Below are 19833 nucleotides of genomic sequence, written 5' to 3' on the forward strand. Positions count from 1 at the left end.
TTCCCGGGCACCGGGCCCCGCCGGTACCGGGGGGCGCGGGGGGCTCCGCCGCCGCCGCGCTGGGGGCTGGCGCCGGCCGGGAGCGCTCCGCTGGGGAGGGGTCACCCCCCAAAGGGGCTCCGAGCCCCCCCCGGTGTCACCGGGACCCCCGCCCGTACCGGGTGTGGCAAAGAGCGGGGGTGTCCCACGAGCGGGAGACCCCCCCCCAGCCGGGCTCTGGGCCACCCCCCAAACCCGGAGCCCCCTCCCCAGGGGGGGGATCCCTCTGCCGGCCCCCCACCCCCCTCCAGGTGCGCCCCGCCCCCACGGCGGCGGCGCGGGCTCGGGACAGCCCCGGCACAGAGCAGGGACCCCCCCCCCCAGGCAGGAGGTGACGGCGGGACCCCCAGAGCGGCAGCGGGACAGCCCCGCCCCCGCGGGGACAGCGAGGGGACACGGCGGCGGCCCTGGGGACACCGCAGCGTCCCCGCGGTGTCACCGTGCCCACCCCGGCAAAGGTCACCGGGAGCCGCTCCCGCCGTGCCGGGAAATCCGGGCTGGGGGGGCTGCAGGATGTCCGCTGTCCCCCGCCCCGTGTCCCCTCCCGGGTCACCGCCGCTGGGAAGGGTGACGGCAGCAGGGACACACACCGCGGCCCCGGCACGGGGACCCCCCTGTCCCCTCCCCTGTCCCCTCCCCTGTCCCCTCCCCTGTCCCCACGCCCGGCCCCGCCCCTCGCCCCCCGGTGACACCGATGACGTCACCCCGCGGTGTCATTGCCCCGAAAGGCCACGAGGTGACGCCATTGACCCGAAGATGCTCGGTGGGGTTGGGGGTGGGGGTGGGGGCGCTCGGGGACCCCCCCAGCCCGACCCCCGCGGCTGTGCCGGGGCTGGGGGGACACGCGGGGGCTCCCGGGGACACTGCCGGGCTGCGCGACCCCCCCCCGGCCTTTTTGGGGGGACACGTGGAGGAAACCCTTTAGCTTTGGGGGGTGACAGGGGGGTCGGGGGGGGCACCCCCAGTCCCTCCCCACCCTCAGCTCCCGGCTCTGGGGTTCCGCGGGTGCGGCCCCGGAGCCCCGGAGCTCCCAGTTCCAGCCCGGCCGGGGACTGGCCGGACCCGCTCCCCCTGCGGCCCCGCTGCCCTCCCCGGCCCGCAGCTCCACAACCGGCTTTTCCTGCCGCGGAGCCGCTCCCGGCGGCGCCCAGCCCTGGCGACAGCCCGGCTGGGGACCCGCGGATGTCCCAGCGGCTCCCGGGGACCCTGGGAACCTCCCCGGGAACCCCGGCGCAGCTCCCAGGGCTGGGCTGGGCGCTCGCAGACGCTTCTGTCCCCTCGGAATGGATTCCTGGGTCCCCGGCTGCAGTTCCCGCGTGGGAAGCGAGGCAGTGCTCGGCCTCGTGCCCCCTTGGGCACTCATCCCTGCTCTCTTCATTTCTGCCTCTCTGCTTCTATAATTTCCCTTCCTTTCTGTTTCTATTATTTCTATTTCTGTCCTTTCCCTGTTCTTGCTCTCATTCCTATTCCTATTCATTCCCATTCCTGCTTCTAATCCTATTCCTACTCGTATTCCTGTTCTTCTCCCTATGCATTCTTACTCCTCTTCCTGCGCATTCCCATTCCTATCTATCCGTGCTCCTACTCTTATTCCCATCCCTATTTATCCCTATTAGTATTCCTATCCTATTCCTATTTCTATATTCCTATTCCTGTTCCTGTTTCTCATTCCTGCTCCCATTCCCCTCTTCCCATTCCTGCTCCTTTCCCATTCCCCGTTTTTCTCCCTCTTCCCCCTCGGCCCGGGCGGTACCGGCGGTGCCGGGACTCGAACCGGCGGTGCCGGGATTCGAACCCGCGGTCCTGGCGGTGCCGGGACTCGAACCTGCGGTCCTGGCGGTACCGGGACTCGAACCCGCGTTCCTGGCGGTGCCGGGACTCGAACCCGCGGCCCCGCGCGCGGCGCAGTTCCCGCCGTGGCCGCCAGGCGGAGCCGTTGCCCCGCCCTGCCCAGGTCACCGACCCAGCCGCCCCCGCAGCCCCCCTGTTCCTGTCAGGGGAAGTTCCTGCCCGTAGAAGCAGAGACCCCTCCCCAAAAACCCCCCCCCCCTTGCAAAGCCCCCCCTCGCCGCTGCTGGGGGCGGTGGGGACAGCCCGGGGGGGGGCCGGGGGGGGACCAGGCCTGGCCCGCGACCCCCGGTGGGTCACGCTGCTGGGAGTCCTCGGGCAGCACAGGGGTCGCGGCTCTGAGTGGGGGTGGGAGAGGGGCACAGGCCCCCGGGGGTGTCACCGCCCCGAGGTGCCCCCAGCGCGGGGGGAGCGTGGCAGGGTGGGGGGTACGGGAGGATCCTCCGGGGGGGCTCTGCCTGGGGGTGGTGTTGGCCTGGGGGGCGCCGCTGGGACAAGGTGGGAGCAGGGGAGAAGTGGGGGGGGGGGGCCATAAACAAACCCCTAAAACCCCCAGCCCCAAGCACGGATCCATCCCAGTCCCAAACCCCAACCCCCCTTCCCTGCTCCACAACAAACTCTATAAACAATCCTCCAAAAAATCCCCCCAGAGCCCCAAAGTTCCCTCGTAAACAGCCCCGTCCTGCCCCCGCCGTGTCCCCTGTGTCCCCAGGACCCCCCTCCTGCAGACAGCACCCTGCACACTTTATTTATTCCCTCACCCTCCTTCACCCACTCTTTGTTGTTTCTTGAGAGAGAAAAAGAAGAAAAAAAAAAAAAGAAGGGAGAGAGAGAGAGAAAGAAAAAAAAAAACCCACACAGGAGGAGGCAGGAGCCTATTTTGCCTCCCAGGCAATATTTCTGGAGCCAATCGGAATGCGCACCCACCCTGCCCTGCTCCCTAATTAAAGGCTTTAAGCAGGCGGCCGGGGCCGGAGGTTTGGGCACAGTCTCTCGGTGGCTCCTCTCGAAGCAGCCGCGGCTCCGGCTCCGCTCGGGGCGCTCCAGGCCGCGGCAGCCGCCAGGTTGGGGGGTCCCCGGCGCGGGCAGGCAGCCGCCCCCTCCCCGCCATGAGCGGCTCTTTCGATAAGAAGCTCTCCAGCATCCTGACGGACCTCTCGGGCTCGCTGAGCTGCCATGCAGCCTCCAAGGACTCTCCCACGCTGCCCGAGTCCTCGGTCACCGACCTGGGCTACTACACGGGCCAGCACGACTACTACCCGGGCCAGTCGTACGGGCAGCCCGTGGGCCACTACCCCTACCCGCAGTTCAACCTCAACGGCATCGGCGCCGCGGGCACCTACTCGCCCAAATCCGAGTATTCCTACAGCCCCTCGTACCGCCAGTACGGGCACTTCAGGGAGCAGCAGCTCCCGCCGCAGGAGGCAGGTACGGACGGAGAGGGGCACCGGGGGCACCGGGCCCGCCCCGCCGCTCCCGCGGGGCCGCGGAGGGGCTTTGTGGGGTTTGATCCCCCCGGGATTTGTGGGGTTTGATCCCCGGGATTTGTGGGGTTTGATCCCCCCGGGATTTGTGGGGTTTGATCCCCTGGGTTTTTGTGGGATTTGGCCCCCGGGATTTGTGGGGTTTGATCCCCGGACTTTGTGGGTTTTGACCCCCCGCCGGGCTTTGTGGGGTTTAACCCCCCCTGGGTTTTTTGGGGTTTTACCCCTGAGCTTTGTGGGGTTTAACCCCTGGGCTTTGTGGGGTTTGACCCCTCTGGGTGTCCCCGATCTTTGTGGGGTTTTACCCCTCGTGGGTGTCCCCGGTCTTTGTGGGGTTGTGCCCCTCCGGGTGTCCCCGCCTTGGGGACAGGGGCTGCTGGCGGCTGTCGGGGCTCAGCCGCTCCCGTGGGGACGCAGCGGGACGGATCCGAGCTGGGACACGTCCCAGGGGTGTCCCGGAGGTTGTCACAGGGGACGGGGGCATGCCAGCACCCCGAGCGGGGTGACACCGAGCCGGGCGCGGGGTGACACCGAGCCGGGCAGGGGGTGACACCGAGCCGGGCACGGGGTGACACCGAGCCGGGCACGGCGTGGCTGCCCTGCGAGCCCCTCACGCCTCGCCCCGCGCCCTCCCGCAGTGTCGGTGAAGGAGGAGCCGGAGCCCGAGGTGCGGATGGTCAACGGGAAGCCCAAGAAGATCCGCAAGCCCCGCACCATCTACTCCAGCTACCAGCTGGCCGCCCTGCAGCGCCGCTTCCAGAAGGCGCAGTACCTGGCGCTGCCCGAGCGCGCCGAGCTGGCGGCGCAGCTGGGGCTCACCCAGACCCAGGTGAGCGCTGAGCCCCCCCCGACACCCCAAACCCCCCCGCGGGCCGCAGAGGGGGAGCCGGAGCTGCCACCCCCCCGTAAACCCCGGGTTTGGGAAGGGCTCGGCTCGCGGGGGTCGCAGGGATGGAGTTGCCGTGGGGTCTCCAGGTGAGGTTTCCCTGTTGGAGCAGATCCCAGGGAAAGGTGGAGAGGATGGAGGAGCAGGGAGAGGGGAGCCCGCGTGTCCCGCTCGGCGGTTTTGGGGTTTATTTTGGGATGAACCAGGGTTTATCTCCCTCTGGAGACCTCCCCGTGCCCGGGGTTGGGGGCTGGATCCCGCCCCGGCACCGGGCCAGTCCCGGGTCACGGCACACCCGCTGTCCCAGGAATGTGGGGCACCGAGTCCCGGGCCAGCCGGGCTGCTGGGGGTGGGGTTCTGGGGACACCCCATCCGCAGAGCAGCTCCTGACCCCAAATCCTGCCCCAGCAGGGACCTGCGGCTCCCTGCTCCTGCTGCCCGCACTTCCCAAGGTTTCCCCGGCCCTGGCTGCCCCATCCCGCTCGGTTCGTGCAGGGGAAGGGATTTGGGGACCGGTTCCACGCCCGCTGTCCCCAGCGCTGGGGTGGCCCTGCAGGCTGGACTGGAAGAGCCGGGACGTGCGGGAAGGGCTTCTCCTCCTCCTCCTCCCGCCAGCCGCCCCCATTCGGGGTGAAACCCCCGCTCTTGGGGTCCTGCCTGGAGCGGGGACAAATCCCCCTCGCTCTGCGGGTGGCAGGGGAGCGCTGTCCCCGCTGTCCCCGCAGCCCGTGACACCCCCGCGCCCATCGCGGTGCCCTCCCTGCCTCGGGGCCGGCGCCGGCGCCCTTGTGCCGCCCTTGGCCTTCCTCCTCCTCCTCCCTTGGGCGATGAAGCAATCGGGAGCACTCGGCAAAGGGCTGACGGAGCGCGTCACCCTCTCCCAGAGGGACATCCTGTTTGGGTGACAACCACCGCCACCCCCGCCCCTCGCCCAGGGCCAAGGGCGTCCAGCGCCGCCTCGCCCAGCGCGGGGACGCTCCCGACGCCCGGCGTGTGGCGTGACGGGCTCCTCGTGACGCCCGTGTCCCCAGAGGGGTCCCTGTGACACCTGCGGTCACGTGGGTGCTGTCCCCAGAGCGCGGGGTGTCCCTGTCCGTGGAATGTCCCTGTCCGTGGATGTCCCTGTCCGTGACACTCACACCAAGGGTGACACTCCATGTGTCCCGTGACACCCCTGTCCTCAGGAGTTCCGTGCCATGCACCGTGTGGGGTCCCCATGATGTCCCGTGGCACCTCATGTGCCACCTGTGTCCCTTCCTATGGGCCGGAGTGTGTCTGGGGTCCCTGTGACCCCCACGTCCCCTCCCGTGTCTCTGGGGTCCCTGTGACCCCCATGTCCCTTCCCGTGTCTCTGGGGTCCCTGTGACCCCCACGTCCCCTCCCGTGTCTCTGGGGTCCCTGTGGACCCCATGTCCCTTCCTGTATTTCTGGGCTGCCCGTGACCCCCCTGCCCAGTGTCCCTACGATCCAAACCACCCATCCCTGTCCCCTCCCCTCTGCCCCATCCCTCCCATTCCTGTGCCAGGTCCTGTCCCTTTTCTCTGTGCCCATCCTGACTCTCTGACCCTTTTGCCTGTGCCCATTCCACCCTCCTGCTGCCTTCCCGGGTCTCTGACCTTTTCCTTGTGCCCATCCCATCTCTCCCATTCCCATGCCAGGTCCTGACCCTTTTCCCTGTGCCCATCTGGGCTCTCTGACCCTGTTCCCTGTGCCCATCCCGGCTCTCTGACCCTTTTCCCTGCTCCTTCCTGGCTCTCTGACCTTCTCCCTGTGCCCATCCCATCTCTCTGACCCTTTTCCTTGTGCCCATCCTGGCTCTCTGCCCGTTCCCTGTGCCCATCCCGGCTCCCTCTCCTTCCCGTCTCTCTGACCCTTTTACCTGCTCCTTCCCAGCTCTCTGACCCTTTTCCTTGTGCCCATCCCGGCTCTCTGCCTGTTCCCTGTGCCCATCCCGGCTCTCTGCCCCTTTTCCCCGTACCCACCCCACCCTCCCTCTCCTTCCCGTCTCTCTGACCCTTCTCCCTGCCCCCCCAGGTGAAGATCTGGTTCCAGAACCGGCGCTCCAAGTTCAAGAAGCTCTACAAGAACGGCGAGGTGCCCCTGGAGCACAGCCCCAACAACAGCGACTCCATGGCCTGCAACTCGCCGCCGTCGCCGGTGTGGGACAGCCCCGGCAGCGCCCGCACCCCGCTGCCGCAGCCGCTGCCCTACAGCTCCTCGCCGGGTTTCCTGGAGGAGCACAACCCCTGGTACCACCCCCAGAGCCTCAGCGGCCCCCACGGACCCCCGCAGGCGCAGGCGGCCCCCCCGATGCACCACCCGTCCCCCGGGCCCCCCAGCACCGTGTACTGACGGGCACCGAGGGCTCAGAGACGCTGCACAACTCCTTGGCCTCCTTTTTTCCCCCACTCCCCGCGCTGGTTTGGTTTTGTCTCCTGATTTTTCCTAAGAAAAAAAAACACCAAAAAAAAACCACCACCGACAACAACAGCAACAAACCAAAGGAAAGGAACCCCCCCCGCGCACCCCTAGAAATCCTCGCTGCTCGCCCCGCTCGTCTCAGGAACCAGAGGACTGCGAGGGCTCCCAACCCTCCGCTCCCGGCGCAGGAAAAGCTGGAAAAATCCTCCTGCACGTTTTCATTTCCCGAGATTTTCCATCACCCCCTTCACCCCCCCGCCCCACCCGGCAAATTTGGCCCCCGGAGTCCCCGATGCCACCCTCGCCGGAGCTTTGCTGTCGGGGTGACCCCGCCGGGCTGGAGGCGCGGTGTCACCGCTGTCGCGACAGTGACAGGGGCGTGTCTGTCCCCAGCCGAGCGCTCGGCCCCGGCTCCCAAATCGGGGGCGGTTTTGGGGGTCACGGGAGCAAAGCGGGACCCTCACCCCGGCCGGAATCACCCGGGACCATGCTCAGACCAGAAACTGGTGGTTTAAAATGAAATAAAAAAATCGGGTAGGGGGGTGTGGGGAGGGAAATATTTTAATATTTAAGCAGTTCAGGAATGGGTTTAAGTTATTGTTTGAAGAGGAAAAACTCGTGCTCATCTCCGTTTTCTGGCTGTGCCTCCAGCTGTGGGTAAAGGAACGGCGAAAATGCCTCTTTTTTAAGGAAATCGACGACTTATTTTAAAGGAAAAAAAAAATAACCGAGCTCTTTCCTATTTTTTAAGAGAATACCGCTATTTTTTTAAGCAGAAAGTGCCGTTTTAAGGAGTGTTCATAGTGTTGTACAGTCCCGGGGATTTATTTATGTTGCCTTCTATAAATAGGGGTGTTTTGGGGGGAAAAAAAGGGAGTGTACATAAGGTTCGTTTGTATAAAGTTGTTCCAAACCAAACTGGTTTCGGTCTGATTTTTTTTTTTTGTCTATAATTTTTCTTTTTTCCTAAGGAAAATCCCCCCCCCTGGTTGATGGGAACCCCCCTCGGGTGTCCCTGAGTGTCCTTTGCTCCTTTCCCGGGACCCAAAGCCGGGCTGGAAATGTTCATTAACGAAAATTCTGAAGTTAAAGCTCCGAGCTCCGATTTTCCCCGGGTTCTGGAGGGTTTTGGAGAGCAGGCTTTGGGGTTTTTCCACCATGAAATGTGGATTTAATCCCCGTTTTGGGGGACAGCTGGGCACGGGGCGGCACCGGCTGATGTTGGTCTTGCTGAGAGGGAATTTGGGGCAGGAAAAGGAATTTTTTTCTCCGGTTTTCAGAGCATTCCCCAAACGGCCGCGGGACCCCGGCGCTTCCCTCCCGCTGCTCCCACGGGGACCAGCGAGCTCCCAGCCCTGCCCCGATGTCCCCTTTTGGGGACAGCGAGGTGGGGACAGAACAAACCCTCCCAAAATCCCAAAACCCCACGGGATCCACCCGCTCCCCGCGGCGCTGTGGGCTTGGGGCGCTGCCGTGACCCCCAAAACCCCCGCGGGGTGTCCAGGGCTGTGGTGGCCCTGTCCTGCTGTCCCCGCTGTCCCCCTCGCTGTGTCACGGATGTGGGGACCCCATCACCCCCCAGGGCTGTCCCCATCACCCCCGATGGCCGCGGGGACCCCAAACCCCGCTCGGGTCCCCCGGGGAGGCCCCAGCGCTCTCGGTGTCCCCAGACGCGTCCCCCGGTCCCAAAGCCACGCAGGGATTTCCCTCCCACCCCGCCCCAAATCCCCCCAAAAGCGCAGCCCCGAGTGCCCGTTCCCAGCCCCCGGGAGAAGGAACCGGAGCCGGGAGCTCCGCGCCGTCAGGAGGTTTCGGTTTAGTTTTTATACATTTTTTTTTAAATATAATTTTTTTTTTTTTTCATTTGGAGGAGCAGAAAAAAAAACCCAGGAAGGCGGCGGGTTACATACCCAGGGATTATGTAAATGCCGGGTGCCGCGCTGCCCACGGCCGGGAGCCACCGCCGCACCCCGGGACAAACCTGGGGCGGGGGGCTCCGGGACAAACCTGGGGGACAGGGGGCTCCGGGACAAACCTGGGGCGGGGGGCTCCGGGACAAACCTGGGGCGGGGGGCTCCGGGAAAAGCTTTGGGGACAGGGGGCCAGGCGTGACAGTGACAGGTCTGACAGTGCCAGGTGTGACACTGCCGGGGTGGCAGTGCCAGGTGTAACAATGCCAGGGATGGCAGTGCCAGGTGTGGCAGTGCCGGGGTGGCCGTGCCGGGGTGGCAGTGACAGGTGTGACAGTGCCAGGTGTGACAGTGCCAGATGTGACACTGCCGGGGTGGCAGTGCCAGGTGTGGCAGTGCCGGGGTGGCAGTGCCAGGTGTGGCAGTGCCGGGGTGGCAGTGCCCCGTCCCCCGCTGTCCCCGGGCCCAGCAGAGCCCTCCCGGCGCGCACTCGGCTCCTGCCCCGTTGCGACACCCGCAGCCCTTGCGTCACCCGGTGCCAGCCCCGGGAGCGGGGGCAGCGCCCGCCCACGGCCCGGCCCGGCAGCCCCGGCCCTGGGCCCGGCCCTCGGCAGCCCGGAGCCGCGCGGGGTCTGTCCCCATCCCCCGGGGGTCCTGCTGGGCACAGGGCGGTGACACCGCGGCCCAAACCCTCCCCTTCCCTAAATCCTGGGTGGGGAGGGTGGGCTCCATCCTGCGGGAAAATCCCACTGGGAGCGTCACGGGCTACACAGCCCATGGGGACAGCACCCTGGGGACAGCCATCCCGTGGGGACAGCACCCTGGGGACAGCCATCCCGTGGCACAGCCCATGGGGACAGCAGGGACACCCATCCCGTGGGGACGGCACCCTGGGGACACCCATCCCGTGGGATCAGCACCCCAGAGCCCTCGGCTGAGGGACCAGAGCTCCCAGGGTGGCCGGGAACGGGACAGGGGAATGGGGACAGGAGGGTCCCCGGTGCCACCAGCCCCGGGCAGGCTCCGATCTCCCCCCCAGCCCCGACCCCCGCCCTCGATCCCGACCCCTCGGGGGGATCCGGGGATAACCCGGCCCCGAGAGGCACCGCAGGTGCAAAACAGAGCAGGTCCTGGAAGGGAGTCGGAAGGGACCCTCGGGGCAGGGATGGATCACGGACTGGGAATATCGGGGGCCAGGATGATGGACTGGGAATATCGGGGGCCAGGATCATGCAGCAGGAATGTTGGGAACCTGGATCGCAGAGTGGGAATTTCAGGAGCAGAAACACGGGATGGAAATATCGGGGGTCAGGATCACAGAGTGGGAATTTCAGGAACCAGGATCACAGAGTGGGAATACCGGGAGCAGCACCACAGGATGGGAATTTCAGGAGCCAGGGCTGTTGTGCCAGGGAGGCAGAGCTGCTGCCCCTCTGCCAGGGGAGCCCCGGTGGGGTCTGGTCCCCACTGCAGGGGACAAACGCGGAGCAGGGTTGGGAAAAGGGGAAGTAACGACACGGAAAGGAAGGGAAACAACAAGGATGTATTTTGCAGCCGGGTTCTGGCCTCGGGAAACACAAAGCCAAACCCGCGGAGGGAAATCCCCCCCTGCTCCCAAACGCCCTCCTCGCTCCCGGGGCCGGGTGTCTGCGGGGACACCGGGCAGGGACCGGGCTCAGCTGGGGTCCCCAGGCTGCCCCGTGTCCCCCTGCCCTCCCAGTGCCACCCCTGCTGGGGGAGACGTCTCTGACAGCTCCGAGCTGCCCCAAATCCCCGCAGGAGGAGCCGGGACCCCCTCATGAGCCCCGACCCCACAGTTCCTGTAACTGGGGTCCATTTCGGGCAGAGGTTTGGGGGGACGCAGCCCCTGCCCCTGCACCCCCAGCCCCTCCGGCTGCTTTCCCAGGGACTGGGAGAGCCGGGGGTGCCCCCCCAAAGCAGGGGCACCCCAAAGCCGGGGGGAGCAGAAGCGATCGATGCTCAGCCTCTTCAGAGACGGGGGCACAACCAACCCCCCACAGAATTTATGAATAAAGCCAGGCCGGGGGGGGCGGCGCTCCCCAGCCCCTCCTGGGCTCCCCCTGCCCCCTGTCCATGAATGGGGGGACCCTGGGCCGAGTCCTGTCCCGCTGGGGTGGCCCCCAGGGCGCGGGGTCGCCGCGGAGCGTGACAGAGCAGGACATCCCCGGGCTCCTGCCCATCCTTGTCACCTTCTTCCTCCTCTTCTTCCTCCTCCTCCACCCGCTGGGTTACCCCAGGGCTTTGCTGGGCTCACAGTCCCTCGGGGGGCAGCGGCAGAGCGTCCCCCCAGTGTCCCTCGGTGTCCCTCGTGTCCCTCGGTGTCCCTGCGGACGCGGCGCTGCTGCAGCGGTGGCAGTGTCACATCATGGGGGCCCTGGGGATGGCGTCCTGCGGGGGGGGCTGGTACCAGGCCCCGAAGCTGTTGATGTAGCCCCCGGGGGCCAGCGGGGGGCCCTTGCCGGGCCCGGGGAGGTCCCAGAGCGGGGGGAGGCCGGGCGAGCAGGGGGACAGGGCGGGGACGCTGTGCGGGGTCTGCTCCCCGTCGGGGGCACCCGGGCCCTGCTTCATGATCTTCTTGTACTTGGAGCGCTTGTTCTGGAACCAGATCTTCACCTGGGGGCAGGGAGAGGGGGCTGAGGGGGGAGGAGGAGCCCAACACCCCCTAAACCCCACCTTTAACCACTACAGACCCCCTTGACCCCATTCCTGCATGGAGCGGGCTGGGGGCCCGACCCTCCACAAGGCACCCGGGACTCCCCTCTGTGCCGGGGGGAGGCACCGGGAGCCCGGAGAGCGAGGCAGGGTCCCCGGGAGTGTCCCCAGGTGTCCGCGGCAGTGCCAGCCCCGCCGGGTGCCGGTGCCGGGGCTGGGCCGGGCCCCGCTCATTCCTCCCCGCGGTCCCCCCCGCGCTGCCGGCAGGTTCCCACTTGTCTCCTCTTCCCCGGCTTTATGAGCTCGCTTCGCCCCTGGCTCCGGGGCTGCACCGCTGCCGCCTGCCTGTCTCTCCCCATCGCCTTCAAAAACCCACTCGCCCCGTCCCGCGGCCCGGGGCCGCCCAGCGCCGGGCACGGCCGGGCCGCCAGCCAGGCTCCGGGGCTGGGAAAGTCCCGCAGCCGCTGGGAGGTGCGGGCAGGGGCGCCCCAAACCCGAGCCCTGCGGGCCCACCGGCGCCAGCTCCCCCGCCGCGGCACGGCTCGGCTCGGCTCGCTTCCAGCCGGGCACGGCGCCGTGCCGGTGGGGGCGCACCGAGGGGCACGGGCGCATCCCGGTGGCCCCGCGGGGTCCCGGGCCGGGCGGTACCGGTGCTGGGTACCCCAAACCCACCCAAAACCCACCCCAAACCACCGCCGTGGCTACACAGGGGGTGTCTGTGGAAGGGAGGGGGGTCAGTGTGGGGGGCTGCTCTCCTCTGGTGTTTAAACCTCGGGGAAGGCAGAGGGACAGGAGGAGGAGGAGGAGGAGGAAGGACGGCGCCGTTCAGGCAGTGACAGCGTCCAGCAGCACGTGGGACACGGGCCTCGGCCTGCGCCCGGCTGGGGGGGCCGCGGGCGACCCCCGGGGGATGGAGGGGCACCAGGATGGAGCCCCCTGCCCCGGGGGTCCCTGGCCCGGTGTCTGTCACCCAGGGAGCGCGGCAAGGCCTGGGGCTCAGCCGGGCTCGGGACCCCCGGGAGCAGCCCCGGGCTCAGGGGAGGGGTGGGGGTCCCAGAGGGTCTCAGGTGGGAGGGCACGGCCTGTAGGGGCTGATGCTCCCGGTGCCCGCGGCTCCTCGATACCACCCACGTGTCCCCTGCGGGTCGGGGGCTCTGGGAGTGGGGGAACACCACCCCCAGCCCCCCCCGGCTGCCCCCAGACTCCGCACCAAGCCCGGCCCGGCTCCCCCGGCCCCCCACGCCCCCCTTACCTGTGTTCTGCAGCCGGGCCCCGGGGGCCGGGGCGCCGGGGGGCGGGTAGGGCAGGTAGGGACCCCCGTGGGGCGGCGGGGGGGCCCCGCCGGGGTACGGGAAGGGCCCGGGCCGGGCGTAGGAGGGGAAGGGCGGGGGGTCGTGCAGGGGGTAGTGCTGGGGGGGGCCGAGCTCCAGGAACGCGGCTTTGGAGGGGTCGGAGCCCAGCAGGGTCTCGGCCACCGAGCTCATGGTCATGGTCCGGCCGGTCAGCCCCGGGGCACCCCCTTCACCCCGTGCCCACCCCCCCTTGGCGTGTGGGACCCCTTCGGGGCCATCCCCGCCCTGTGCCACCGTGACCCTCCCGAGGCTGGGGGACACCCCGACCCCCCCCCGTGTCCCCGGGCTGGGGGTGACCCTCGAGCAGGATTTTGGGGGGAGTCACCCCTTCTCAGGGCCCCCCGGGGGACACGGGGCAGCCCCGGGAGCAGGCGGGGGTGGCTGAGGCCGCTCGGGGGACAGACAGGGGGACACGGGCGGAGCCGCGATGCCAGGCGGGGGTGGCACCTCCCGAGCCACCCCCGGTCCCCGCGGGGCCCCTTCCCGGCGGGTGACAACCTGCCCGTGACCCCGGAGGGGCCCCGGGGCTGGGGGGCGAGCAGGGGACACAGCGGGGACAAAACCCGGCCCGGGAGCCGCTGTCACCGCCTTTGGGGACAGCCACGGAGCCTCGGCGGGGCTGCGGTGGCTCTGAGGACACCGGGGTGGCACCGCGGGAAGGGAGCGCTGTCCCTGCTGCCGGGGCGGGAGCGGTGACAGCGGCAGGGAGGGTCCCCTGTCGCCACCCCCCCTCAGGCTCGGGGACGGCCCGGCCGCACCCCCGCTCCTGCCCGCACCCCGCTCGTGTCCCCAGCGCGGCCCCGGGGGCACCGGGGGCCACGGCCGGGTGTCCGGGCTGTCCCTCGGGCTGTCCCCTCCCGGCTGTGTCCCCGCGGTGACCCCAGGGACAACGCGGGCTCCAAATCCCGCAACAGCCTTAAATTGGGGAGGGGGCTAAGCCTCGGGGGGGGGGGGAAGGGAAGGGAAGCTCCCCTGATCTGCTTTTATCCCGCTCCTCACTTTCCCCGGTGACTCAGCCCCACCGGCCGCGGGGCGGGTGCCGGCTTGCCGGGATCAGCTCCCGCCGGCTCCGCTCCCTCCCGGCTCCTCTCCCGGCGCTGGGGGCACAGAGGGGGGGCTGGGGGAGGCATCCCCCCCCACCACCAGTGAGGGTCCCCTGGGGGATCCCAGGAATGTCGCAGACCCTGTCCCGCCCCTCTGCTGAGAGGTGGATGGCACAGAGGGGGGGCTGGGGGAGGCATCCCCCCCCACCACCAGTGAGGGTCCCCTGGGGGATCCCAGGAATGTCGCAGACCCTGTCCCGCCCCTCTGCTGAGAGGTGGATGGAAGAAATATGCAGAATTCATAAAAATACCCCAAAAATTTAAAAGTATCCCAAAATGTCGAGTCTAAAGCAGGGAGCCGAGGCCCCTGTGCCAGATGCTGCAGGACGGTGTCCCCAGGGCTGTTTGGGGACAAGATTTGGCCTCTGGCAGGAGCAGGGAGGGTTCACACCCAGAGTTCAATTCCCTGCTGGGGCAAGGGGGCACAGCAGGCGTGGAAGGAGGGATGGGACCCCTCCCCATCCCATCGGCCCCACTGATCCCATCCCACTGATCCCATCCCACTGATCCCTCCCCATCCCATCCCACCGAGCGAGTGGGGACGGATTCCCCCCCCATTTGGGGGTCTCCAGGGGGGACCCACAAGAAGGGGCAGCCCAGGGGGAGCAGCAGGACAGTGGTGACACCATCCTCATCCTCCTCATCCTCCTCATCCTCCACATCCTCCTCATCCTCCGCATCCTCCGCATCCTCCTCATCCTCCTCATCCTCCTCATCCTCCTCATCCTGTAGGTCGGGGGTCTGAAGGTGCCAATCTCAGCCCCGTTCTGTGCCAACGGTGGGCACGGGGCTGAGATTGGGGACAAGGGACAGGGACAGTGACAGCGACAGGGACAGGGAAGCGCTGCCTGCCCCAAACTCCTTCTGGAGAGAGGATAGAACTCGGTCACCCACCCCCGGGCTGTGCAGAGCCCCCGGTCACACCGGGGCGGTTCTGGGAGGGCTCCAGGAGCGATGTGGGCACGGCCGGCTCGGGTGCCAGCCCGCTGGGTGTCAGCGGGGGCTGGCAGGGACAGGACGGGGCTGTCGGAGCGGAGTTTGGGCTTGGAGCTGCCAAGACAAACACATCGACTCAACCCGCGCTGAATTAAAAAAATAAATCACGGCCGCGCTCGGAGCCAAGCCCGAGCCTCGGCGGCGGGGCTGGAAGGTGCCGGCACACGCCGGGCCCCCGCGGTGGCCGGGACGCGCCGGGACACGCGGCGATAACGTCGCCGGCGGTCACCGGGCCGGGGATGCTCCCGCGAGCCCCGGGACGCGGAGCCGGGCGGGCAGAGCCGCGCTGCTCCCGTCCGCGGGGCTGATGAAAGCAAGGAAGGATTAAAGGGGAAGGCAGGGATGGGCGTGCGAGGAGGAGAGAGGGGGGGCCGGGAACGCGTGTGCCAGGTAACCAACCCCAAAGATCCCCCGAGATAAAGGGAGATCCCAACAGCTGTAATTAGGCTGGAGATAGAGCGGCGCGGGGAAAGCCTGGAGCCAGGAGCAGGAATTCTGGGTTAATGGCAGCCCAAGGAGAAGTTAATAACAAGCCGAGCGGAGTGGGAGCAGACAGCCTGGCGTCTGCCCTCCCACACGCCCGCGCTGCCACCGCCGAGCAGCCGCGCTATCTGCAGCCCGGAACGGTCCCGGGCCAGCCGGGAGACGCTGCAGCACCACCCGGGCTCCCCCCGCCGCCCCGGGCTGTCCCCCCCGGCTTTTGGGGCGTCCCGGCACCGGGAAAAGCCGGGCCGGGAGAGCAGGGGGTGAGGGGACGGTGGGGAGCATCCTCCGGGAGCGGGGGTCATGCAGGGGGGTGTCATCCCCCGGGGCTGGTCCTGCCCCAGGGGGAGCAGCCAGCCCGGTTTGTGCCCCGGGGGGTGCCAGGCACCCCCAGAGCAGCCAGCGCCTGCTCCCCCCGCCGTGAATCACGTCCGGAGGTGACCCGGTGGCGCAGGGGTGGCCCCAGGGGACGCCGGACGTGGGAGGTGACAGCGATGTCACAGCGGGGGCTGGGCGCTTGCAGAGGGACAGGAGGGACAGCAGAGCTCGCGCTGATTCCCTCCCCCCCCCCTTTATTTTAAAAGCTCCAACAAGGCCAGGATTTGAAATTTTCTGCCAAAAGAGGCTCAAAAAGCGGCTCCGGGCTCCGGAGCGGGCTGGGCTCGGGAAGGTGAACCCCGCTCTGCACGGGCAGCTCCCGGCCCCATCCCCAGCGCCCGAGGCTCCGCAGCGGGTGTGGCGCCCGCAAATCCCCAGGCAGGGCTGGAAACCCGCATTTCCCCCCTCCACAACCGCGGCAGGACCCCAGAGCCCCCAGGATCCCTGCCCTGATTGTCCCCGCTCGGAGCTGCGATGAAACCACTGAGATGTGACCAAAATCCCCAACCCGGCGCTGCTCCCCGCCCCCTCTCCCCCTCCCAGGGCCGATTTTTTGCTTCAGAACCTCCAAATATTTTCCAGGACGCCGATCTGGGTTTGATTTTCCCGGGGACGCGTGGCTGGAAATCAAAGGCGCCTGGTGGGAACAACAAGGAGAGATGGCCCGGGAGGAAATCGCCCCTGGAATTCCATCCCTGCTGGGATGGGTGAATGGGGAGAATTCCTGAATTCCTCTTTGGAGGGGAGCAAACCGGCGCCGGTTTTGCCGCCCCATAAAGGCAGAGGTGATAATTCCGTCATTCCCGGCCATTCCCGCCCGTTCCCTGCCATTCCCGGCCATTCTCGACCATTCTTTGGAAGGTTCATTAAGAGCCTGGCATTAATTGTGGGATCAATTTCCCTCCGTGGGAACTTTGGGATAATGAATTATTCCCCATTTGGAAACCTTCGGGAAGATGCGAGGCAGAAAAGGGACAGATTTAATTAATTATCCCACTCATTAGCCCCGGCCTGGCCACGTTAATTTGGGAAAGGAACCCCTTAAAGAGGCTTTGGGACCTTCATTCCCATCTCCCCGAATTCTGGGAGCGGAGAGCTGGGGCTGGAGCCGGACCCTGCTGTGGTCACTCGAGCCACGCCCCGGCCACAGGAAACGCCTCGGAGGGTGGCAGCGGGGCAGATTCCCAAATCCCAGATCTCAGGTGCCAAATCCCAAATCCCAGATCTCAGGTCCCAAATCCCAAATCTCAGATCTCAGGTCCCAAATCTCCATTCCCCCATCCCAAATCTCCGTTCCCCAATCCCAAATCTCAATTTTCCAACCCCAAATCTCAGTTCCCCAATCCCAGATCTCAATTTTCCAATCCCAAATCTCAATTCCCAATCCCAAATCTCCGTTCCCCGATCCCAAACCCAGCCCCACAGAGTTTCCCGAGTCCAGGCCCCCTCCTGCCCCCGGGCCGGGCTCAGCCCCGTGTGGTCACCGCTGTCCCCTGCCAGGACCTGCGGCTTGGGGAGATCCTAATCAGCGCCCCCACACTCTCGTTAATTAACAGCGGGACAATTAGCGGTGGAGGAAATGGTTCCTCTCCTCGCCGTTTCTGGTTTTTTGGCCGGGGTTTTTTGTGTTCTCGGCGCGCCGGGCACGAGGAACCCCCGGAGCCTCTGGGGCCGAACTCCCGGCTCCGGCAGCGACCCCGGGTGGGATTCCCGGAGGAGCGGGGGCCGGGCAGGGGCGGGAGGGGACGGTGCCCGGGTCCGGGGGGCTCAGCCCGGGCTGTGCCCGCTGCGGGAGCGCTCCGCACGGGACAGCCCGGGACAGCCCGGGACAGACCCCGGCCCGCGGGGGGGAGGGGGGACACTGGAGGGGCGGCACGGTGACACTGCCAGGGCTGCCATGGTGACACTGCCAGAGATGGCACGGTGACACTGTCAGAGATGGCACGGTGACACTGCTAGGGCTGGCACGGTGACACTGCCAGAGATGGCACGGTGACACTGGCAGAGATGGCACGGTGACACTGCCAGAGATGGCATGGTGACACTGGCAGAGATGGCACGGTGGCACTGCCAGGGCTGGCACGGTGACACTGCCAGGGCTGGCATGGTGACACTGCTAAGGCTGGCGCTGTCACACTGCCAGTACTGGCACGGTGGCATTGCCAGGGCTGGCACGGTGACACTGGCAGAGCTGGCACGGTGACACTGGCAGGGCTGGCACGGTGACACTGCCAGAGCTGGCATGGTGACACTGCCAGAGCTGGCATGGTGACACTGACAGAGATGGCACGGTGACACTGCCAGAGCTGGCACGGTGACACTGGCAGAGCTGGCACGGCGACACTGGCAGAGCTGGCACGGTGACACTGGCAGCCAGCACAGGGACACCGCCACACTCAGGTCGCCCCCTATTCTCCCAGCCGGTGACAGCCGTGTCCCCAAAGCCCGGAGCCACCGAGCAGAGCCCGAGGCAAAGCCGGGCCCCGGGGCCAGCCCGGGCCGGTCGGGGCAGTGTCACCTCCCGTGTCCCCACGCCGCCGCGCTCCGCCCCGCCTCGCAGGGGCTCATTAGTGGCGGTGACAACCCCGGCAGCACGCGCCGGGCATTTCCATCCCGGGGCAGCTCGGCGGGGAGGAGGGGAGGCCGGGGAGGGACGAGCGGGGACCGGGGATGTGTAATTAAGGTGCCATTAAGAGGCGCCCAGGAGTCTCCCGGGGACCGGGGCGGGCGCAGTCGCTGCCACCCCGACTGCTCCTGGGTGCCAAAGTGCCCCCGGGCACGGCCGGGAGGGCTCAGGGGACTTGCCCCGAGGGATGCGACATCATCAGGGGCGCCGTGGCACCGCGACGCCCCTCCCAGAGCCGGGCAGGACGGGCCGGTCCCGTCCCTGGAGGGGGTGTCCCCTCCCCAGCACCCCCCCGCAGGGATGGCTGATCCCGTCCCTGCGAGCATCCCCACAGGTGGCACAGGTGCCACCCTCACCCAGGCCAAAAACCCCGGGCTGAGGCCAAGAAGGGCAGGTCTGAAGGCGAATCCCAGCGGTGCTCACCGCCCCCCGAATTCCAGCGCCCGGCAGGTGCCCGCTCCACGGAACGCCCCCCGCCCCTCCCGCCCTCTGCAGCTCCCGGATTATTTGTGGTTCAGCGGGAACTGAATGGGGCTGGAATTCCTTAATCCAGCCGCGGAGGAGCCTCCGTAACCCAACCCCGCCGGGCACAAAGCGGGGAGCGCCCGGGACCGGGGTCGGCTCCCCCCGGGCCGCGGCTCCCTTTGAACGTCCCGGGCCCAGCTTTTGTCTCTTCTGCTTTGGGAATCGCACCTGGACGCGGCCGGGCTCTCCAGGGCTCCCCTTTCATCCCGCTTTGTTCCCCGCCGTGGGTTTGGGTCACTCCCAGGGCGTTTGGGAGGCTTGGCTTGGGTTTTTGGCAGGGGTCACCCCACAATAGTTCCAGAGCATTCCCCAGTGGGGCCAGAGCCCCTCCAGTGTGTCCCAGTCACCCAGGGCAGGGCGTCCCTGTCCCATCCCTGTCCCATTCCTGTCCCATCCCTATCCTTGTCCCTGTCCCATCCCTGTCCCTGTCCCATCCCTGTCCCTATCCCTATCCCCGTCCCTGTCTCTGTCCCTCTGGCTGAGCTCAGCTCCAGCTGCGGCCGCGGCAGGACCCGGTGCCCTATTTCCACCTTTTCCGTCCTCTTTCCATCTTTTCCACTCCCTTTCCATCTTTTCCACTCGTTTTCCATCTTTTCCACTGGCTCTGCTTTCCCCCCGCTCCCTCCCCGTGAGTAATCGGGAGCGGCCGCTGCCGGCGCTGCCAGCGGCTCCGGGGCCACCCGAGGCCACGGCGGGCAGCAGCAGGAGGAGGAGGAGGAGGGTGAGGAGGAAGGATCCTCTCCTGCTCCATCACTGTCTGCCCGTGGAAACAATTCCCCATCTTGTTTACGCCTTTCCTTTCACCGCTGGAAGGCGGCGGAGGAGCAGCAGCTCCTGTCCCCTGCCAGCACCGGGGACAGCCCTGTCCCCCGGGCTCGGGGGCAGCGGGACAGCCCCTCCAGGCCGAGCCCCCGCGTTCCCGGGCCGGGATCCTGCCCGCAGCCCCGGGGCGGGAGGTGGAGCTTGGCTGCAGCGGGGCCACCTCAGCTGCCAGGCTTGGTCACCGAGTGCCACCGGCTGCCATGGGACCTGACGGGCCGGATTCCTGCCAGGACATCTTCCCTGCCAGGGCTGGAGATCAAAGGCGATGGGACAGGGACGTGTGAGCC

The 19833-nt window shown here is 67.5% G+C and overlaps 2 protein-coding genes across 2 annotated transcripts; one reads left to right on the forward strand and one right to left on the reverse strand.

Moving 5' to 3' along the window:
* The first annotated feature begins 2494 nt into the window (after positions 1-2494).
* Positions 2495-6650, forward strand: DLX3 (distal-less homeobox 3). Its single transcript, XM_039700648.1, has 3 exons — positions 2495-3315; positions 4010-4200; positions 6292-6650. Exons 1-3 carry the CDS (start codon positions 2997-2999, stop codon positions 6607-6609), a joined length of 828 nt encoding a protein of 275 aa, XP_039556582.1. The 5' UTR covers positions 2495-2996; the 3' UTR covers positions 6610-6650.
* Positions 6651-10967: 4317 nt separating this feature from the next.
* On the reverse strand, positions 10968-12751 carry DLX4 (distal-less homeobox 4). Its single transcript, XM_039700610.1, has 3 exons — positions 12514-12751; positions 11775-11977; positions 10968-11222 (listed from the first exon to the last, which is right to left on the reverse strand). The coding sequence occupies exons 1-3, from the start codon at positions 12749-12751 to the stop codon at positions 10968-10970; spliced, it is 696 nt and encodes a 231-aa protein (XP_039556544.1).
* Positions 12752-19833: the final 7082 nt, after the last annotated feature.

The sequence above is a fragment of the Passer montanus genome, unplaced genomic scaffold, assembly GCF_014805655.1.
Source record: "Passer montanus isolate IOZ18808 unplaced genomic scaffold, ASM1480565v1 scaffold142, whole genome shotgun sequence".
In the NCBI taxonomy this organism is placed as follows: Eukaryota; Metazoa; Chordata; class Aves; order Passeriformes; family Passeridae; genus Passer; species Passer montanus.

Bases quoted from the DNA above. Each gene is read 5' to 3' on its own strand.
- DLX4 (XM_039700610.1), bottom strand. From the start codon at position 12,751: ATGACCATGAGCTCGGTGGCCGAGACCCTGCTGGGCTCCGACCCCTCC. The intron at 11,978-12,513 runs GTAAGGGGGGCG...TCCCTTCCACAG, and splicing joins GGCCCGGCTGCAGAACACAG to ACACCCCCTGTGTAGCCACG. The intron at 11,223-11,774 runs GTGGGCCCGCAG...CCCTGCCCCCAG, and splicing joins CGGCGGGGGAGCTGGCGCCG to GTGAAGATCTGGTTCCAGAA.
- DLX3 (XM_039700648.1), top strand. From the start codon at position 2,997: ATGAGCGGCTCTTTCGATAAGAAGCTCTCCAGCATCCTGACGGACCTC. The intron at 3,316-4,009 runs GTACGGACGGAG...GCCCTCCCGCAG, and splicing joins GCTCCCGCCGCAGGAGGCAG to TGTCGGTGAAGGAGGAGCCG. The intron at 4,201-6,291 runs GTGAGCGCTGAG...CTGCCCCCCCAG, and splicing joins TGGGGCTCACCCAGACCCAG to GTGAAGATCTGGTTCCAGAA.